Genomic DNA, 20,255 nt, shown 5'->3' on the forward strand with positions numbered 1-20,255 from the left:
CTGTCAGAATTGTCACACCTATCATCAGTCCAAGATCGACTTGTTTTTCAACCCTGTCGCTGCCATGTGTATGAGCCCATGCTCCCCACCACCACCACCACCTTATCTCCAGTCTTCACTCTCAAACTCACAACTGAGCACATCGACAGCGTTAAGTCGCAGTTAGTTGTGAGCTTGCAGCTGTCTTCAGAGTTTCCTGAGGTGGGTAGGCCTCCATCACCTCACCGCATGTCCCCAATCACTGCCAAGCTTGAGCGGATGGAGGAGGAGGAGGAGGGTTTGACATTTGTTAAATTATTTTGTTAGCCACTAGACCACATGGTCTTATTGTCCTTCAGTTGGAGGCTAGCTGGTTAAAATGCCTGTCTGCCATTCACTGGGTGGTAAGTACTGTACAGTACACTACTTTATTTAAATTCTTTTTTCAACCTTCATCTTTTTCATTTACAGTATTTATTAGTGGATTTTTATTGTTTATGCACTGTTTTCTTAGTGTTGAGCATTATAGTGAATATTGTCATGTGTGTTCTGAACTTCTGATGTGAAAGATGAGTTTTGGGCAAGTGTAGAAGCATGTACGGACATGTCTGAGAGGAGCGAGAGAGTGTTTTTGATTGAAGACATGAATGGCACAGTTGGGAATGTACAAGCGAATGGAGTGGTTGGTCACTGAGATGTGCCAGCTGAAGCAGATGGGAATGGTACTGCTTTGGTGGGCATCTGTACTGGTAACAGGCTGGCAATAGTCAACACCTTCTTTCGGCATATGATGATCCACAGGTATACATGGAGAGTCATGAGAAGGATGGACGATGAACTTGTTGAATGAAACGCAAAGATAGATTACATGTGCGTGGATGAGCAAATGAGAAGACAGGTGTTGGATGCAAGAGTGTGGAGAGGGTGGGGGAATGGAATCTCAGACCATCACTTAGTGATGGCCAAGGTAAGGCTGCAAAGAAAATGGGTGAAGAGATGAAGGGGAAGACCGGAGGAAACAGCTCCCGTGAAAAGAGTGGAGAAGTTGCAAGAACGTGAGAAAATGGCAGAGTATAAGAGCATTGTGGAAGAAAGACTGGGCAGGTATGAGTTAGAGCAGATGGAAGGGGTGGAAGAATTATGCAAGATATTCACGGAAGAGATAGGCGCAGCGTGCGAGGTGGTTTGTGGAGTGAGGAGGAGATGAAGGGATGTGCAAGAGACAGCATGGTAGAATCATGAGGTCAAATGAGATGTAGAACAAAAGAAGAAGGCATTTAGTGACTGGCTAGCGAGTTTAGGTAGGGTAGAAGAGAGAGAGAGAAGAGAAAGGTATATGTGAGCAGAAGAAAGGAGGTGAAGAGATTGGTGATGGAGAGTAAGAAGAGAGTCGATGAAGAGTTTGGAGGAATCTGAGTGTGAAATGGAGGGAGAGTAAGAAATTCTTTTGGAAGGAGGTAAAGAAAATAAGACAGCGTGAAAGGGGAAATAGCAGGGGAGTGAAAGACGGGAATTACAGATTGGTGGTGGAGAAGAGAGAGAGAATGAGGAGATGAAAGGAGCACTTTGAGGATTTGTTGAATGTAGATAGTGACGGCAGTGCACGTATAAATGGTTGAGGAATGGCTGAGATGGGAGGAGGGAGGAAGAGATCAGTAGGGCACAAGCACTTGAAGCAATAAGGAAGATCAGGATGGGAAAGGCCCCAGGAATTGATGGAGTGTGTGGTGAAATACTGAAGTATCAGGGTAAGATTGCTGTGGAGTGGATGTGGAAGTTGTGTAGATTGGCTTGGGAAGAGGGAATGGTTCCAGAGGAATAGAATCAAGTATACTGTAATTGTTCCTTTACACAAAGGAAAAGAGGAGAGAGAAGTATGTGGTAACCATAAGGGTATTTACCGTCTTAGTGTGACTGGAAAAATATATGGTAGAATACTCATTGATAGCGTTAGGCATATAACAGAGGAGCTAGTTGGAGAAGAACGAGGGGGATTCAGGAGGGGAAAATGGTGTGTGGATCAGATATTTGTTGTAAGATGTTTGGTGGAGAAGTATCTAGAGAAGGGAAAGAAAGTGTTTGCTGCCTTCATGGACTTGGAGAAATCATATGAAAGAGTAGATGGGTGAGGTATGTGGACGGTATTAAGAATATATGGACTGGATGAGAAATTGTTGTGCTGTGAAGAGAATGTACAAGGGAGCTAGGACTATGGTGAGAGTGGATGGTGAGCTGAGTTCTTTGATCTAAATGTGGGACTGAAATAGGGATGTGTGATGTCTCCATGGCTGTTTAACCCGCGCCGTCCCGGCGACGTGAATTAACGCGGCAACATTGCAAGGTCCCTAATTTGCACAATTTTCAATTTTCGCGAGTGATTTCGTGAGTGATTTTTGGCATGTATACACGGGACATCTTCCTCTATTCCTCTACAAGATCCCAAGCAGGAACAATGCCTTACACCACACAACCTCTCCCCCCTCCCCCTGCACGCCATTGTCTCGGCAATTCACCTGTTACCAGTGACCTGGCCAATAAAGACATTCAGGGCCAGAGTGATTCCCCAATCGATGACAATGTGGAGGACAAAGTTTACATAGCATTAGAGGAAGAAACAGTCAGAAATGTTGATCAGGTAATGTGGGAAAAAAAAGGTCATGAATGGTGATGAGTTAGTGAGTGAAACAATGCTTATAATGCCTATATTACTGTTTGAAAACCAATATACTCTTGTACTACATATAAATTCGTACCAAGTAAATAAATAAATACTGTTTATGAGTGGATAAAATAGCTACCCTCCCATAGAACTCGTTTTCTTTGGTGCCAGCCTGTTAGAAAACCCAGTCAGGTAAGGAAGTACTTGTACCTAAATCGGGTATTTTAAACCTCAGGTGAGCGATTTCTCTATGAATTTTCGATGTTTCTCACCAAAAGTGGATGTTTGAGCCAAAAAAAAAAAAAAAGGGTCCAAAAACGCCGGGATGGGGCGGGTTAATATATACATGGATGGGGTTGTAATGGAGGTGCAAGGTAGGGCAGTGGATGTGGGGGTGCTCTAATGAATGAGGGTGAGGTGTGGATGATTCTGGTGTTGCTCTTTGCTGATGATACAGTATTGCTGAGTGAAGATGAATGGGAGTTGCAAGGTTTGGTGAATGAATTTGGGACAGTGCGTAAGAAAAGGAATCAAAGTTAATATAAACACGAGTAAAGTTATGGCGTTTGAGAGGAATGAAGGCACAGAACGCACAGTGAGGTTGGATGGTGTGGATATGGAGAATGTGAGTGCATTCAAGTACTTGGGTAGTGTGATGAGTAAGGATCGAAGTTTGGAGGATGAAGTGCTTGAAAGCTACAGCAGGGAGGGAAGGTTGTAGGTTCACTGAAAGTGGTGATGAGAAATAGGGAGGTGAATATGTAAGTTAAGAAGTCACTGCTGTAAGTTAAGAAGTCACTGCATGTGATACCTACCCTGATGTACGAAAGCGAGGCATGGACCTTGCTAGAGGGGAACAAGTCAAGAGTCAGGGCAGTGGAAATGAGTTACCTGAGAGGAGCATATGGAGTGACATGGAGGGGCAGGTTGAAGAATGAAGAAGTGAAAGCACATTGTGGGGTGGGTGTGGATGTGATTGAGAAAATTGGAGAAATACGCTGAGGTGGTTTGGACCTGTGGAGAGAATGGAGAATGAAAGATTGACTAAAAGGGTGTATGTAGGTTAACTGGAGGGAGGGGGAGACCAAGGATGAGGTGGTGGGATGGAGTTGAGAGGTATATGAGGGAGGGTGGAGTGAGTTGGGGGGAGGGCAGTAAAAAGGTGGGTGACAGAGCGACCCGGAGGCATTTTGTCTGTGGCCACCCTTTGCGGGATTACGACATCGGACTATAGATAGATAGACAGACTAATAGATACTGTTTTGATGTTCAAATAACTGAAAGATCAATGAACACTGCCACAAACAGGAGGGGGAATATAAATATAGGTTGGGTATAGGTAGGTAGGGTAATGCTCCATATCTGGATTTCATCCGCATCCTAATGTGCCGATGGCTCTATCACGTCAGAGAATCAAGGGATTACTTTAATTTCTTATAACGAGCAAAACACGCACACCCTGCAAAGATGGGATAACAACAGGCACTTATGCTCATATTTTGAGTGAAGTCACTGCTTGTGAAAACTCTACTCAATTAGCATGTGTGCATTCACCGAGCACAAAACTCAAAATTCTGAAACACCCTAATGTGGGTGCTTGGAGCCAGGTGAAAGTGAACGGAGATTTGAGCAATGAGTTTTCCGTAATGCTGGCATGCACCAGGGGTCAGTCTTGAGTCCCTTATTGTTTAACATGGTGCTTCAGTCCCTATCACATGACTTCAGAAATGGACTTCCATGGGAGATGTTGTATGCTGATGACTTAGTATTGATTGCAGAGAATGAAAAAGAGGCAGAGGAAAGATTTACGAAAAGGAGAGATGGTATGAGACACAGGGGCTTGAAGGTAATTGCAGATAAAGCAAAACAGGTGTCAAGGGCTGGTGGCAGTACTGTCAAAGAAGAGGGAGAGTGTCCTTGTGCTGTTTGCCACAAGGGCATGGGAAGTAAATCCATTTTGTACAGTATTTGTGATAAGTGGAAGCATTAGAGATGTAGTGATATCAGAAGTAGACATTGAGATAATGCTGATACTGTGTGCGTGGTGTGTCATGGAGAGCATGTGGAGATTGTCAGGCATGAAAGGAGCGATCTTGCTGATGAGTCTCATGAGTGTGTGGAAGTTTAGTTACTTGGGAGACAAGTTATGCGCTGGAGGTGGGGATGGAGTGAGGAGTGGTTGGAAGAAGTTCTGGGAACTGTTGCCTCCCCTAATATTGTGAGAACTCTCTCTCTCTGCTAAGGGAATGTTGTATGCAACATGGTTTAGGAGTGTAATGCTGTATGGTAGTGAGACCTGGGCAGTCAAGGAAGAGGATATTAGTGGACTCAAATGTACAAAAATGACAATCATTAGGCAGATGTGTTGAGTCCTGGAATGCAAGGCCTGGGGAGGCTAAGCTTATGACTGAAGAGTTGAGAGGAAGGATGGGGCTGGAGTGAAATGGTGTTGTGATGAGGAGGGGTAGACTGAGATGGTTTAGGCATGTGGAGAGGATGGGGGATGACAATTTGGAACAGAAAGTGGGAAGTGTGAACATTGGGGTTTGGGTTGCAAGAGGTAGGATGAAAAAGACCAGGGAGAACGTCAGAGACTGTGATCTCTGGGATAAAACAGAATAGGAAGGCTGCCAGAGATTGAGCAGCATGGACAGCCACCATTAGGTGACCAAAGTCGACACATACAAGCAAGCTGGAGCCTTTATAAATGAAACGAAACAAAACAAATGAAAGTAACATGAGTACAAGTGGTTGAGGAATGGCTGGGAGATGGAGAGAGATGAGAAGGGAGGAAGAAATTAGTAGGGTGGAAGTAGTGGAGACAATGAAGAAAGTCAAAATGGGAAAACCCCCAGGAACTGAAGGTGTATGTGCTGAAATGCTGAAGCACATGGGAGAGATAGTAGCAGAATGAATAGATGTGCAGATTGGCCTGGGACGAAAACAGTCCTGGAGGATTGGAAGTCATGTATAATTATTATCCTGTATAAAGGAATAGGGAAAAATGAAGTATGTGGTAATCATAGGGGCATCTGTCTTCTTTGTGTAACAGGAACAGTATATGGTAAGATACTTATTGAGAGGGTTAGAGAAATAGCAGAGGAATTAGTTGGAAAGAACATGGGGGGTTTCAGGATGGTAGAGGTTTTGTAGATCAGATATTCATCCTAAGTTGATTAGTGGAAAACTGTCTCTAGAAGAGAAAGAAACTGTATGCAGCCTTTGTGGATTTGGAGAAAGCATAATGACAGAGTGGATACGCAAGGAATGTGGAAAATATAAAAAATATATGGAATAAATGGGATACTGTTAAATACCGTGAAGAGTATGTATGAGGGTGCTAAGGATGCAGTGCTTGTAGATGGTGAATTAAGCAAAGCTTTCTATCTGAATGCTGGATTGAAACAGGGATGTGTCTTGTCTCCATGGGTGTTCAATATGTATATGAATAGAGTTATAAAAGAGAAACATGGTAGGGCAGTGGATGATGAAGAGGCCCTAATAAGAGAAGGCAGTGTCTGGAAATTTCCTGTTCTGTTGTTCGCACATAATACTGTATTAGTAAGTGAAAACAAAGAGGAACTGAAAGGCTTGGTGAGTGAGTTGGGAGAGTTTGTAAGAAACGGAATCTAAAGGTGAATGTAGCGAAGAGTAAAACTGTGATCCTCTAGAGAAATGAAGTCACTGAATGCACAGTTAGGCTTGACAGTGAGGAGATAGAAAATGTTAATGCACTGAAGTACAGTAATACCTCGATATACAATATCCCTAGATACGATACCCCGGCTTAACGATGGGGGTAGAAATTGCACCATACCCAGCCAAACAATGGCCAAACCCTTGTTTAACGATGGGTTTTGAGTTTTCTTACCGATTGTGATGATATTTTAGACTAAATTTGTGTGTTTAGGTTGATTTGTAAACTGTTTGTAGACTTTGATTAATGTGTTTTAGCCATACGTGGGGTGAACATTGTCATTTTGGGGTACAGCTTGCTAAGCTTGATTTTTTTCACTTATATTTGACAACATTCAGATTTAATTTGTTGGATTTACTGAGTCATTTACAAGTGTTAGGCTTAGGTTAGCTTCCTTTACAGCTGTTAGGCCATTTAGATTTCCTTTAAACCTGTTTTTGGCCTCATCTGGGTGGGTTTTGGACTTGGTTTGGGGGGAAACTCAAGGCTAGTAAAGGGTCCACATTGAAATACATGTTAAAAGTACCCCGATATACGATACCCCTCCTAATGATGGGGTTTTACCTGACCAATTAGATCGTTAAACTGGGGTATGCCTGTACCTGGCTAGTGTGATGAGTAGGGATGGAAGTTTAGAGGATTAAGCATTTGAAAGGGTATAACAGGGAAGAGAGTTGCTGGTACTTTGAAAGCAGTGATAAGTAATAGGGAAGTGACCATGGAAGTATAAAAAATGGCTGCATGATGGTATTGTAATACCCACTGTAATGTACAGAAGCAAAGCTTGGACCTTGTTGGAAGGATATAAGTAAAGTGTGAGGGCAATGAAAATGAGTTATCAGAGAGAAGCATGAGGAGTTACATGGAGAGACAGACTGACAAATGAGGAAGTGAAGGAGCACTGTGATGTGGGTGTGGATGTGAATGTGACAGAAAGTGTTAGGAGAAATACACTGAGGTGGTTTGGCCGTTTGGAGAGGATGGAGAGTATGAGACTAGTGAGGAGGGTGTATGTGACTGAGGTGGAGGGGTGGGGAGGGATGATGAGACTGAGGATTAGATAGAGGGATGAAGTGGAGAGCTATATGAGAGAGGGGTGTGTGAGTTGGGGAGAGGGCGGCCAAATGGCAGGGGACCAGGTGACATGAAGGTGATTTAATTACGGCCACACTTCATGGAATTATTGCATCTGGCTGTAGCTAGATGGATAGACAGACTAATATATTTGTCAACATCATCATCCGGACCTCCTTTCCCACCCTACAGCAAGGTGAGGAGTAGCAATGTCCTGACAGCCCAAAATGGCCAAATCCAAAGGGCAATGCTTCCATTCGCTCACCATTCAAGCCCACGGAATCCTGGCTCTGTCTGATCCACCAAAAAAATTCACCATGTTCTGTAGCATCTTCCACTCACTCAATGTAAGGATGCCTTATGGTCTCTAGCTGAGTGACAAGACAAATGGTTTCCTGTACCCAGGAAACCATTTACTATGCCCGGTGATAACTATATAACTGGGGTTTTTGGCCAAGTTTAATGTCCCCCAGACTCCCCTATCTAAAATCACTTAATCATGGCAATTGATAGACTAATATACCTGTATGAAATTATCATGCAGCTTCCAGACTTAAACCTCTGCTTTGGTTTCAGGATTTTCATTGCACCAGCCACCTTTCTTCCTTGAGCCATTCAGCCTCCACTTTCGTTACAAATTTCTCTCTTTTTTTACCATCTCATCTTGAACTCATTACCATTTCACCTCTCTTTACAATAGCACACCACAATGTGAGTGACATCTCCCAACACCCTTACTCTTACCTACATTTACTTTCAAATTATGCTGAGCACAGTCATTCACAACACTCCGAATCATGCTGGAGAGATTCTTCTCACTGTTAACAGGCAACTCAACAATTTTTGCATACATCGGATCTACAATACAGCATCTTTCATTTATCATCATTCCCACCCTTATTCCCATGACTCACGTTTAATCCTTTCTTATAACTCTATCCCACTTGTCAAAGTGAAACACTAAAACTAATCCACCCATTTAGACAACTATTTATTCTTTTGAATACTTCACAACCAAAATTATAACTCAACAAGATGCAATGGTTTTCCATCAACAATGTACCGTACAAATGTAAAATCTCCTATAAACCCTTCCCTATTCACCTTGGTTGTTTTTTTTCCAAACCTATACCTGCCATAAATACCTAACAGTCCTCCACACATGCTTTTATCCTGCATTCCTTCTCACGCTGTTTTTTGACTATCTAGCTTATTATAAGTTAGCTAATCCACACATGCCCCATCACTCCTATAACAACTCTGTTCATCATCAATTACCAGACATTCGGATACCTATCTTATAAGGAATGTACCAAGAATTGATACAATGAGAATGTTCAGTCAGTGCAACTCACCTTCAACAGCCAAGTGAGGACAGAGTCTCTGTAGGGCACAAAGTTGTCGCCTTTGCTCTTTGCTTTGCCCACTGCAGTATCGGCCAATTTAGAGATAACCAACCCAAGAGTCGTTAGTGACCTGATGTTAGAGAAAAATCAATCACTATTATACATATAAACAATATACATATCTCCCACACTATTCGACAGGGATGAATTTCACAAAAAGTGGCTGAATAATGAATTGGTCGAATAACAAACAGATTTTTTCCCATAAGATTGTTAAGAAGTAGGGGGGTTTGGTTCCTGAACATCTTCGTCATTCAAAAAATATTCAATACAGATGGAAAAAATACCAGTAAATATGAATGAAACTGATACAGGGATTTGAGCTGTTTTTTTTGCAGATCTACATTCTCAAGGAAAATTATTTTAGTACTGGATACATGATACACCTCAGATCACTGACATTTGATTTTCGATAAAAAAAAAACACTGAAGAACAAACGAAATATACCTACTCAGCGATATTATTGAAAGCCGCCTGAATGCCTTCGATAGCATATTTACTGCTGATCCCATTGACTAAACATCACGTCACCACACCAAATAAACTCAAATGCATACAATTTAAAACCATAAATAGCAGTGGAAGCCTAACTGAAAGCGCTGAAACCTAACTGGGGGGCTTTGTTCCCAGGACCCCCAGTGATTACAACCAACCTAACTTAATGCAAACTAAGATGTGCATTACATAAAACTGGCGCCAAACAGTATCGTGCATGAAGAGCATTCGTTATACTGTACGTGCAATCGTCACCCGACTATGTGATAGTGAAACTCTCACTCTGGTTGGTGAGCACATAACTGTGCTTGACAGGGGCAATAGTAAAGGTCTTGGGTGTAGCCATGGTGGTGCTGTGGTATTCCATGTGGTCAAATAGAAATGCAGACGAATGAAGAGGCAACCGATCAGCAGTGTAGAGCGCAGGAGACTGAGGCAGCTGACAGCTCAGCTGGTCTGTCTGGCAGCGCATGGTTTGAATTGTCGAAATGGTGGGGATAACTATGTCGAACAAGGAAAAAGGGTATAGATTTATAAATGTTGAAACAATGAACTATCGAGTAACGATTGCTCGAACAACAAAGGCTTGGTGTATCTATATTTATGCCTGTACTGGGGATCTACACACACACACACACACACACACACACACACACATATATAGTGGCAGGTGGGGGGAAACAATCTTGCTGCACTATGGGGTGGTACTACCACTCTCTGGCCAGGTGTTAGGATGAATTCTGCCACTGTATTCCCTGCGTCTTGTAAAAGGCAACGAAAAGGGTCAGGGCCAGGGGACTAGGGGCTCCCTCCTCTGTTTTTTAGTTCCTACAATGAGACAGGGCCTAGAAAGGGATGGGGGATTGAGTTATCCCCGTACCCTGAAGACTGGGTCTATGAATGTGCATGGATGTTGCACAATTGAGGCTAAAAGGGAGGAGACTGGGACAATGTTTGTGAGAAGATGAAAGGGAAAGGTGAGTCTAAGTTTGGAAGTGTGGATGGAGGGATGTCAGGTGTTGATGGAGGAAGGGTGAGAGAAGGTGTGGCCTTGTTAGTGAGTATGGAAGTGCAGCAGTGTGTGACTGAATGGGAGGTGGTGTCATTGAGACTGACGTGGTTGAAAGTGAAATTTTGACGTGGGTTGTGGGCATTTGTGAGCATATATGGGCCTGGTAGTGAAAGGGATGCTGAAGAGATGGAGTCTTTTTGGAATGATGTTGATGAGTGTCTGCAGAGTATAGAGGCAAATGTGAATGTGGTAATGATGGGAGATCTGAGTGCCAGAATGAGAAATGTATCAGTTGAAGGTGTAGCTGGTATGCATGGTGTGATTGGAAGAAATGAAAATGGCGAATGAATAATAGCGATATGTGCTGAGCGAGATGGTAAGTGGAAATACCTTGTTTGAGAACAAAGATATTTGTAGGTATACATAGGTTAAGCAGGAGGGTGGAAGGGTTGTTGATAGAGCACTGATGGACTATGTGGTTGTGTCCAGGAATGTAAGAGGAAGATTGTTGGATGTGAGAGTTTTGAGAGGAGAGGGTGGAGGTACATCTGACCACTACCTGGTGAAGGGAAAGTTGAGAGTAGGAATGAGGTGGGTGAGAGCTAGGAGAGGTAGGTGTGGCAGGGAGGTTTTGAAAGAGAGTTGGATAAAAGAGAGAAAACGACAGAGTAACATGAGAAGCTGAAAGATGTCGCTGATTGCACTGAGCAACTGACCCTCGTGTAGTGTGATGCAGTAAAGATCTGTCCTTTCTCCCCTTGGGGCTAAGATATGAATAAATGTGTGTGTGTGGATGAGTAATGTGTTCTTACCTAATTGTTCTTACCTAACTGTATCTTTACAGGAATGAGTCAAGCTCGTACTGTCCCGTATCTTAAACCATATTTATCGTACATATCCTTAAATTTGTGAATTGTTTTGGCACACACTATTTCATTCGGTAATGCATTCCAATGATCAATTGCTCTGTTTGGGAAACTGAATTTCCTTATGTCTTTATCACCTCTCTTCTTATGCAGTTTTTTGCAGTGTTCTCTTGCTGATGCTTCCCCATATGTTAAGTAATCATTTATGTCTATTTTCTCCTTCCCTGATATGCATTTATATAGCATTATCATGTCACCTCTTTTCCTTCTCTCCTGTAGTGTTGGTAGATTCAGTTTATTTAGTCTTTCTTCATAGCTTAGATCCCTTAAGCTTGGTATCCATCTTGTAGCGGCCCTTTGAACTTTTTCAATCTTGTCTATGTGTTTTTTGAGATGAGGACTCCAGACTACTGATGCATACTCCAGGGTTGGCCTGATGAATGATGTTATTATCCTTCTTAGCATGTCTTCATTTATGTATGTGAATGCTATTCTCATATTTGCAAGCAGTGTATACATGTTCCGTACCTTCTCACTGATGTGGTCAGCCGGAGATAGTCTGTTACTGATAATCGCACCTAGGTCCTTCTCTCTTTCTGATGTGTGTAGGGTTTTGTTTCCTAACGTATAATCCCAATCAGGTCTTTTTCCACTTTTACCAAACTTGATTACATGACACTTGTCCACATTGAATTCCATTTGCCATGTATTACTCCATTCATGAAGTTTATTTAATTCTTCTTGTAGCTCTTTACAAGAGTCTGTGTTAGTAATTCTCCTTTGTATTTTTGCATCATCTGCAAACATATTTAGAAAGCTTTCATTTCCAGTGTTACTGTTTATATCATTTATATACACTAAAAACATGATTGGTACCAGCACTGAGCCCTGTGGTACTCCACTAGTCACTTCTTTCCATGATGAGTAGTTTCCCCTTAGTACTGTTCTCATTTCTCTCTTATGAGAAAATCTTGCATCCAACAAAACAGTTTGCCTTGAATTCCTCCTTGATGGTACAGTTTCCATAAAAGTCTTTGGTGTGGTACTGTGTCAAATGCTTTCTTGAAATCTAAATAGATACTGTCCACCCATCCTTCTCTTTCCTGTATTGTGTCTGTTACTCTGTCATAGTAGCTCAACAGATTAGTAACACATGATTTTCCTTTTCTGAAACCAAACTTTCTGTTATCATATTGTGTTCTTCTAGATGATTTACCAAAGCTTTTCTTATAAGCTTTTCTAATACCTTGCTTACAACACTGGTCAGTGATACTGGTCGGTAGTTGAGTGGATTTTTGTGTGTGTGTTGTCTTGTCTCACCTACCTACCTTTCTTTGTGGGAAGCAGCCTAGGTATATAGGTACAGTACTGTATATAGATAGGGTGTTTCACAGGGCATAGGGTATATAGTGAATGTTTCAAAACACCTGTTCCTCATTGAAGCCTGTGTTTGTTTAGATGTGAAAAGGTATCTGAATAAGTTTTGACATGATATGACAGAGTTTAGTGGTCCCGCAAACTAACACTTTGTTCAGTCTGTAACGAGCACTCAGCCAGGAAGGTTGTCAGTGTGCAGTGCGATGGACACTTGAATAATTTCCAAGGTGTGGTTAATTGGACAGCCAAGTGCAGAAGTTTCAGGGTGCTGTTTCCCAACAAAACTGAAAGTTTTGAAGAAAGTGAAGTATCATCAAACACAATAAGAGCTGGGCAGAATCAAATGTCTGAATCTCTGCCTGGACACCATAATTCCATTCTGGCAGAGAGCCAGGATTCCTGCTATGAGGCAAGACAATGCACTTTGCAAGATGGAAGTCCTCTTGGCACGGTACGATAAATTGGTAAAAAAACACAAGAGCCTACACGACCCATTCCGTGTACAAAAAGAGATGTTCCAGTCACAGTTGAAGAACGAGATTTTTTATATCGCCCACAGCAATGCCCTCGTGATGATGAAGAATGAAGAGGACAAACTCTTCTACCAGACCCAACAGAAGGACCCAACAGAGAGTAGCATGACAGAAGTGGATGCAAAACTGCACAAGAAGGAAATCTGGAAGAGGAAACGAGACAAAGAGAGTAAGCACAGACGTACTAAAGAAGAGGAGAGAGTGAAGAAGGCCACTGAACGTGCCAACAGTGACGCAAGAAACTGCACTTCTATGGACACAGATTCAGAGGATGATGATCCTGGTTTCGAAGCAGTCACTTCCACATCTCTGCCCACTCCCAAGCGCTCGAAGAATTTGACATCAAAGAAGCCTCCGATGTATATGACTGGATGAACTTGTAGCATCGTGATGCATCAATGTCCTATGGTAGCGCTCGAAGAATTTGACATCAAAGAAGCCTCCGATGTATATGACTGGATGAACCTGTAGCATCGTGATGCATCAATGTCCTATGGTATCAAAGCGAAATCACTGTCACAACTTGACAGAACTATCTATTTCTACCATGATGTACCAGGCATGCTGATCTCTCAGAAAGCATGTAGCAGAGGCTTACCAAGAAGAAAGTTTCTATGTGGGAGAACCCATGGTTTTGCATTTTGATGGGAAGATCCTGCCAGATATTACAGGTGATGGAACAGTAGATCGAACTGCCATCTTGGTATCTGCCAATGGCCAGGAGAAACTTCTCGGAGTCCCAAAAATTGATGCAAGTACTGGATCTGAGACTGCTCATATGTGTTGCAATTTGCTGAGAGCACACAGCCTAGAAGGAAGGATCGCTGGTCTTTCTTTTGACACCACAGCACGTAACACCGAACTTCTTGCCGGTCCCTGTGCAAAGATTGAAGATGTTCTGGCCTGAAAGTTGATCCATCTAGCATGCAGACATAATATTTATGAAACTGTGCTTGCTCGCGTGGTTGAGGCGGAAGTGGAGCTGTCTTCGGGACCAGATATCATGATTTTTATGTGATTTCAGAAGCCCTGGAATCATATTGATTGCTCCCTTGTAACTACTGCACTGGACACTCCATGGAATCATATTGATTGCTCCCTTGTAACTACTGCACAGGACACTCCAGAAAGCAATGTTGTTTGAACAATGTTGGTAGCCCTTTCTGAACGAACTGTTCAAGTCACACAGGAGTTGCTCCTAACAAACCAGCCACATGATGACTATAAGGAGATTTTACAGCTGGTTCTCTTGTTTCAGGAAGCAATGTCTGTTGAAATGGCTCCAATCCGAAAACCGGGAGCCTACCACTGGGCCAGGTGAATGGGAAAAGCTGTTTATGTGTTCAAAATTTTTCTTTTTCATGATCAGTTCAACATGACGCCATATGATTTCAAAGGCATCACGAACATCTGTCTCTTTGTTGCCCTGGTGTATGCCAAGGCTTGAGCTCGTGTAGCTATTGCTCAGTTAGCTCCTCGTGTAAATTTGGAGTTTCTACAGAATCTGGAAGTACCTGAAGAAGGCACTCCCCGTGACTCAACGAAGCAGAGGACCACAGTGTTCAAACGCCACCTTTGGTATCTATCGGATGCCCTGCTTGAACTAGCATTTTCTGACAGAGGGCTATAATCAGAGGACCTTAAAAGTATATGTGACAGTCTTAAGAAGCCAGGCTCAAAAAAAAGGAAATAAAGTGCCTCGAGAAGAAGGGTCTGGATTCTTTCATGTAAAAGAGACTCGGAGACTTTGTTACAGCAGAGACCAGGGATCTCTTCACAGCAATGGATATTGAATCATCCTTCCTGAAGAAGCCCCCAGTGGCTTGGAAGGATGACCCTAATTTCGAACTCGGACTGAAACGCGTCTCACGCCTGGCGGTTGTCAACGACAGAGCAGAAAGGGGGATTGCGCTTGTTGCAAAGTTCAACTCTTCAATTACTAAAAATGAAGAAGGCAAGCAATACCTCCTGAAGGCAGTGTTCAGGCACCGAAAGATGATCGAGAAGATGAAAGCAGACATATTAGAATGAAAAGAAATCTAATGCATATCTTAGTTTCTGTGTTTTTGAATGGAAGTGAAATAACTACTTAATTTGTGGGACACCTAAATATTAGGATACAGTCTTTATTTTTTGTGTATGTTTTTGGTTCATGTAAATGATGGTAACAATTAACCCCTAAAACGCGGCTGTGTACAGTCGATCCCCCCCCGAGTGGTGGGGTTGTATCGCGGTCTGAGTACCTGTAGGAAAATATTCGCCAAAAATCAGAGATTAAGCCTAGAACATTATACTTGGTATGGCAGATAGTACTTACATTCAGCTTTCTCCACAGACAGGTGTTGAGCCTTCGTGGACTACCCAAGGACTTGTGGAGACTTGCAAAGTTGGGTAACCAAATCTTCACTTTCACACCTCCAGCAACCCAGTTTCCCCTCTACCACAGCCTCATTCTGTCACAGTAAACTTTATACTACAACGTAAAGGTAGTTAGGAATCCGTATTTGTACAATAAGCACTGAAAATAAGGCTAAAATCAACGGAGCGTACGGCCGACATGCACTGTGGCGGCGGTCTTCCCGTCACTCAACAAACATTTCCATTTTCACAGCTAAAAACATGTATACTACATTATTTTCAATCATATTACTTCCCAAAAGATCACCACGGCGCGCTTTTTATTCTGCCTTACGTCCGCCACTTTATTCTCGTTCCTGTCGGCCGCTTGCACTGACTGGGAAGAGCTAGAACTCGCCATAATCTCACTTGAAAGCCTGCAGTAAACCGACGCTAAACAGAGGCAAACCGTGAGAAAAAAAGCTAGTGTTACAACTGGGGAAACAAGCGTTTCCTAGTAGCATAAACTGCTTGTGAGAGGAGATCGCAGATTTACAGTTCTGAGCACTCAGAGCGCTGCCATGTATCACAGCCAGGCTGGCCGGGCCGTGGTGGGGGGGGGGACGGGGGGAAAACGCGATATTTGGCAACAACTGAGGTCAGTAGTACAAAGGTAAAGTATGCTAGTTGTAGCTAGAGGGTGGTGGTACTGATAGACAATACCAGCTGGAGCCTGCTTGCCCGCGGTTATTCAAAATTTACTCAAATCGCAAACGCGACGATCCGCCGTTCTGTCCTTTGGGCCGACCTTCGCAAATGCGACGATCCGCGTTTAAGGGGTTAACGAAGATAAAAATCATCATTATCATTATTATTTATGTGAAACACCCCCCCCCTCCCTCTACACACATATATAATATACGGTGTGTGTGTATATATATATATATATATATATATATATATATGAAGTTCAGGGAGCTCTTGCCTCTCCTGACATTGTGAGGGCTCTCCCTATGTGCTAAGGGGTCTTTGTATGCAGCATGTGTTAGGAGTGTAATGCTGTATGGCAGTGAGACCTGGGCAGTGAAGGAGGAAGACATTCACCGGCTCAGACGTACAGAAATGACAATGATTAGGTGGATGTGCAGTGCGTCCCTGCGTCCAAGGCCTGGAGGGGCTGGGTTTACAATGGAAGAGTTGAGAGGTAGGATGGGACTGGAGTGTATTGGTGTTGTGATGAGGAGAGGTAGATTGAGGTGGTTTGGACATGTGGAGAGGATGGGGCATGATAATTGGGTGAGGAAGGTGAGAAATGTTAATACTGGGGGTGGGGTTATGAGGGGTAGACCGAGAAAGACATGGGACGAGGTCATTAAGTGTGACCTTAGGGTTAAGGGACTGAACAGGGAGGCTGCAATGGATCGTGCAGCGTGGAGAGCCGCCATTAGGTGACCAAGGCCGACACATGCAAGCATGTTGGAGCCTTTAAAAACGAAACGATATATATATTATAAACACACACACACACACACACACATAATATACATATACAAATAAATATATATATATATATATATATATATATATAAGTAATCACTCTAATATCCAGACGCCCAATAACCGAACATCCCCACTACCCGGACCTTATCGTCCTGGGATCCAACATTCCCAAAATGGTCCAAAACCCCCCCCCCCAAAAAAAAAATCGATTTTTTTTTGCCGTCCGTAATTTGAACTTGCCGCGCGCGCCGCGGGAGAGCATTGTTTTGGTTCGTCATTCCTCCGACGTCCGATAGAGCGCCGCTGCATCCTCCCCACTTCCCGCCTGTCTCTCACCGCGACTGGACCTACGCTCTTCGTAATGGCTGCCCACGTGCTCACTTTTGTGGTGGTGCCGTACTTGCTGCAAGGCCTCCTGCTGCTCTCGGCCCTCCTCTTAGTGTGTGTGATGATGGCCCCGCCACCTGAGAAAAGGAAGAGAGTGGTGTTGACTCTGGAAAAGAAGAGGGAGATATTGGAGAAAGTTGATGCGGGTTGGTCTTCTTCACGCATTCTCCGCGAGTTTAACCTGGCCCGGTCGACTTTGTTCGATATCAAACGTTCCCGAGACAAACTCATGCAGTACACGGCTGACTTCTCGTCGAGAAGCAAAAGCAACGTGGAAAGGAAGGTTATGTTTACCCCCAAGTTTGCAGAAATCGACCGATCCACGTTGATTTGGTACCGACAGCAACGTGCAGCTGGTGTGATGGTACATGGAACGGAGCTGAAGGCTGCTGCTGAGAAGTTTGGAAGGCTTCACGACGCCCTAGACTTCAAGGCATCCGAGGGTTGGCTCTTCGCGTTCAAGTTGCGACATGGCCTTACTAACCGTAAAGCACACGGCGAAGCATTGGACGCTAACGAGGATGGAGTTGACGAGTTTAGGCACAAGGTGAAAGGCTTGATCGACAGGGAGGGCCTCACTCTCGGTCAAGTCTATAACGCAGACGAAACTGGCCTATTCTATCGCTCACTGCCAACGAACACTCTAGCCGATGAGACGGAGAAGCGTGTACCTGGCCGCAAGCTTTCTAAGGAACGGATATCTGCTTTGTGTTGTGCCAGTGCTAACGGCATGCACCGGCTTAAGCCCGTTGTTGTTGGCCGTGCAAAGCAGCCTCGGTGCCTTCGTGGGGTGATGGATGTCCTTCCTGTTGTATGGTACCATTCTTTGAAAGCATGGTTCACAGCTGTGATCTTCAAAGACTGGTTTCACCGTCACTTCGTCAAGGAGGTCATCCAGTACCAGACGAAGACACTGGGAATCCCGCGCGACCAGGTAAAGGCTCTCCTCCTGCTCGACAATGCACCTGCCCACCAGTGCGACAAGGACTTGGTTGCTGAGAATGGCCGTATTAGGTGCATGTTTCTGCCACCTAATACGACTGCTCTCATTCAACCCATGGACCAAGGAGTGATCGTGGCAACAAAGCGCCTGTACCGTCGGAAGTTCCTGGACGAGGTGATGGTTGTTCTCGAGGACGAGGACGAGCGCAGGGAAGGACGTGACACTCGAGGCAAGCGGACTTTGGAAAACCTTCGCCGCTACAACATCAAGTCTGCGCTGTACAACTGGGCTAGTGCATGGAAGGATGTCCCTGTGAAGACTCTGGAAAATGGTTGGTCTCGTCTGCTTCTCGGAACAGATGTGGAGTACGATTTTCTGGGCTTTGACGTGGATGACTTCCATGCACGGCTACGTACGCACGGCGACGTTGTTGATGTGGACAATGTACGTGAGTGGTTGGACGACGACGAGGGCGATCCTGGGTATCAGACATTGTCTGACATCGAGATCGCGTCTTCGGTTGCTGGTGTCAGTCCCGAACTTGAAGATTCCGATGACAAAGGCGACGATGATGCGGACTCCTCTCAGCAGGACACTACTCCAGCCATCCCCAAGCTGAGCGCACTCCGGGAACATCTAGAGTTCGTCCTAGACTACCTGGAACACCCGGACTGTGACAGGGAGATGGGGCCCTTGGGACTCGTGGAGGAAGTGCGTGCTTTCAGGCAGCGCATCATCAATCGCCAGAATCGTCGGTCCTTGCGTCAGTCAACGATTGACAGTTTTTTCAGGCCCGTGACCCCCGCTGTGCCAAGCCCTGGCTCCACTCCGTTGCCTCCCCAAGACAGGCCCTCATGCTCCGAGCCACAGCCCAGCACATCAGCTACAGTGGAGTCACTGCTCGATGTGAGTTTGCGGCTTTCGTCAGAGTCTTCTGTAGTCGGTACGCCATCACCACGACCCAGCGATGCACCCCTTGGTCGCCTGCCAGTGATACTCTCGGACTCTGACAGTGAATAAACAGCAAGAACTTCTCCACTAGACCACACGGGAATTTAGAGTGTTGTGCAGTGAAAAAAACGGTGTTGTGTTAAGGTTTTCGAAATGAGAGAAAAGACTCAGTGGAAACAAAATTTAACGTAACTAACCTTCTTTGTTTTGGCTTTGGAAAATTAAAAAAACTTGGGAAAAGTTAATGTGCAACACAAAATTAAAATGGAACATTATTTGGACTAAAGTGAGCACTGTGAAGAGAACGGACTTCTGTGTGTTACTGACTAAGTTCAGTGCAAGACTTCAGGAAGAGTGTACTGCAAGTGCTTCAGGAAATCGTTCTTACTGTCAGAGTCCGAGAGGAGGCGGTTATTCATCAAGGTGGCCAGAGACTTGCTCTAAGTAGCCAGAATGTTTCATACTGTACTTTTTTCCATACTATACTTACCTCATGCATGTGCAGTAGGAATGTGTTTTTCAGAGTTAGGCTAGGTTAGGGTCCATAAGTACCAGAATGTATATTAATGTATGAACATACTTCTAAACCCTCATTTTATGTTTCTTTTGCATTTATTTCAGTGATTTATGTGCCTTATTGGTGTAATTTGGGTCTTAAATAGGTGCTATGCATGTCTAGAGGGAGTTGTATAGGTGTTTCTCTGAGTTAGGGTCCATAAGTACAAGTCCATAAGCTAGGGCCCAATATCCGGACGAAACCAATAACCGAACCTACCGATGGCTCTATTAATCCGGATATTGGAGGGATTACTGTATATATATATACAGTTATCACTCTAATATCTGGACGCCCAAAATCTGGACATCCCTACTAACTGGACATAATCGTCCCGGGATCCAATATTCCCAAAATGGTCCGAAAACCCCCCAAAAATATACAAAAAAATGAATTTTTCCCGCCCATAATTTGAACTTGCCGCGCGCGGCGCGAGAGAGCGTTGTTGTGGCGCGTCATTCCTCTGACATCCGATAGAGCGC

The 20,255-nt window shown here is 44.0% G+C and overlaps 1 protein-coding gene across 5 annotated transcripts in view; it reads right to left on the reverse strand.

Moving 5' to 3' along the window:
• Khc-73 (Kinesin heavy chain 73) overlaps positions 1–20,255 on the reverse strand; it is a 1,251,394-nt gene that overhangs the window by 782,363 nt on the left and 448,776 nt on the right. For all 5 annotated transcript variants that reach the window (XM_080267622.1, XM_080267621.1, XM_080267623.1 and 2 more), the window contains exon 8: positions 8,765–8,885. In XM_080267622.1, the coding sequence (XP_080123748.1) occupies positions 8,765–8,885 (121 nt within the window). The remainder of the gene's footprint in view (positions 1–8,764; positions 8,886–20,255) is intronic.

This window comes from Coenobita brevimanus, chromosome 24 (assembly GCF_032717465.1).
Source record: "Coenobita brevimanus isolate Jiangsu-jjx chromosome 24, ASM3271746v2, whole genome shotgun sequence".
Taxonomy (NCBI): Eukaryota; Metazoa; Arthropoda; class Malacostraca; order Decapoda; family Coenobitidae; genus Coenobita; species Coenobita brevimanus.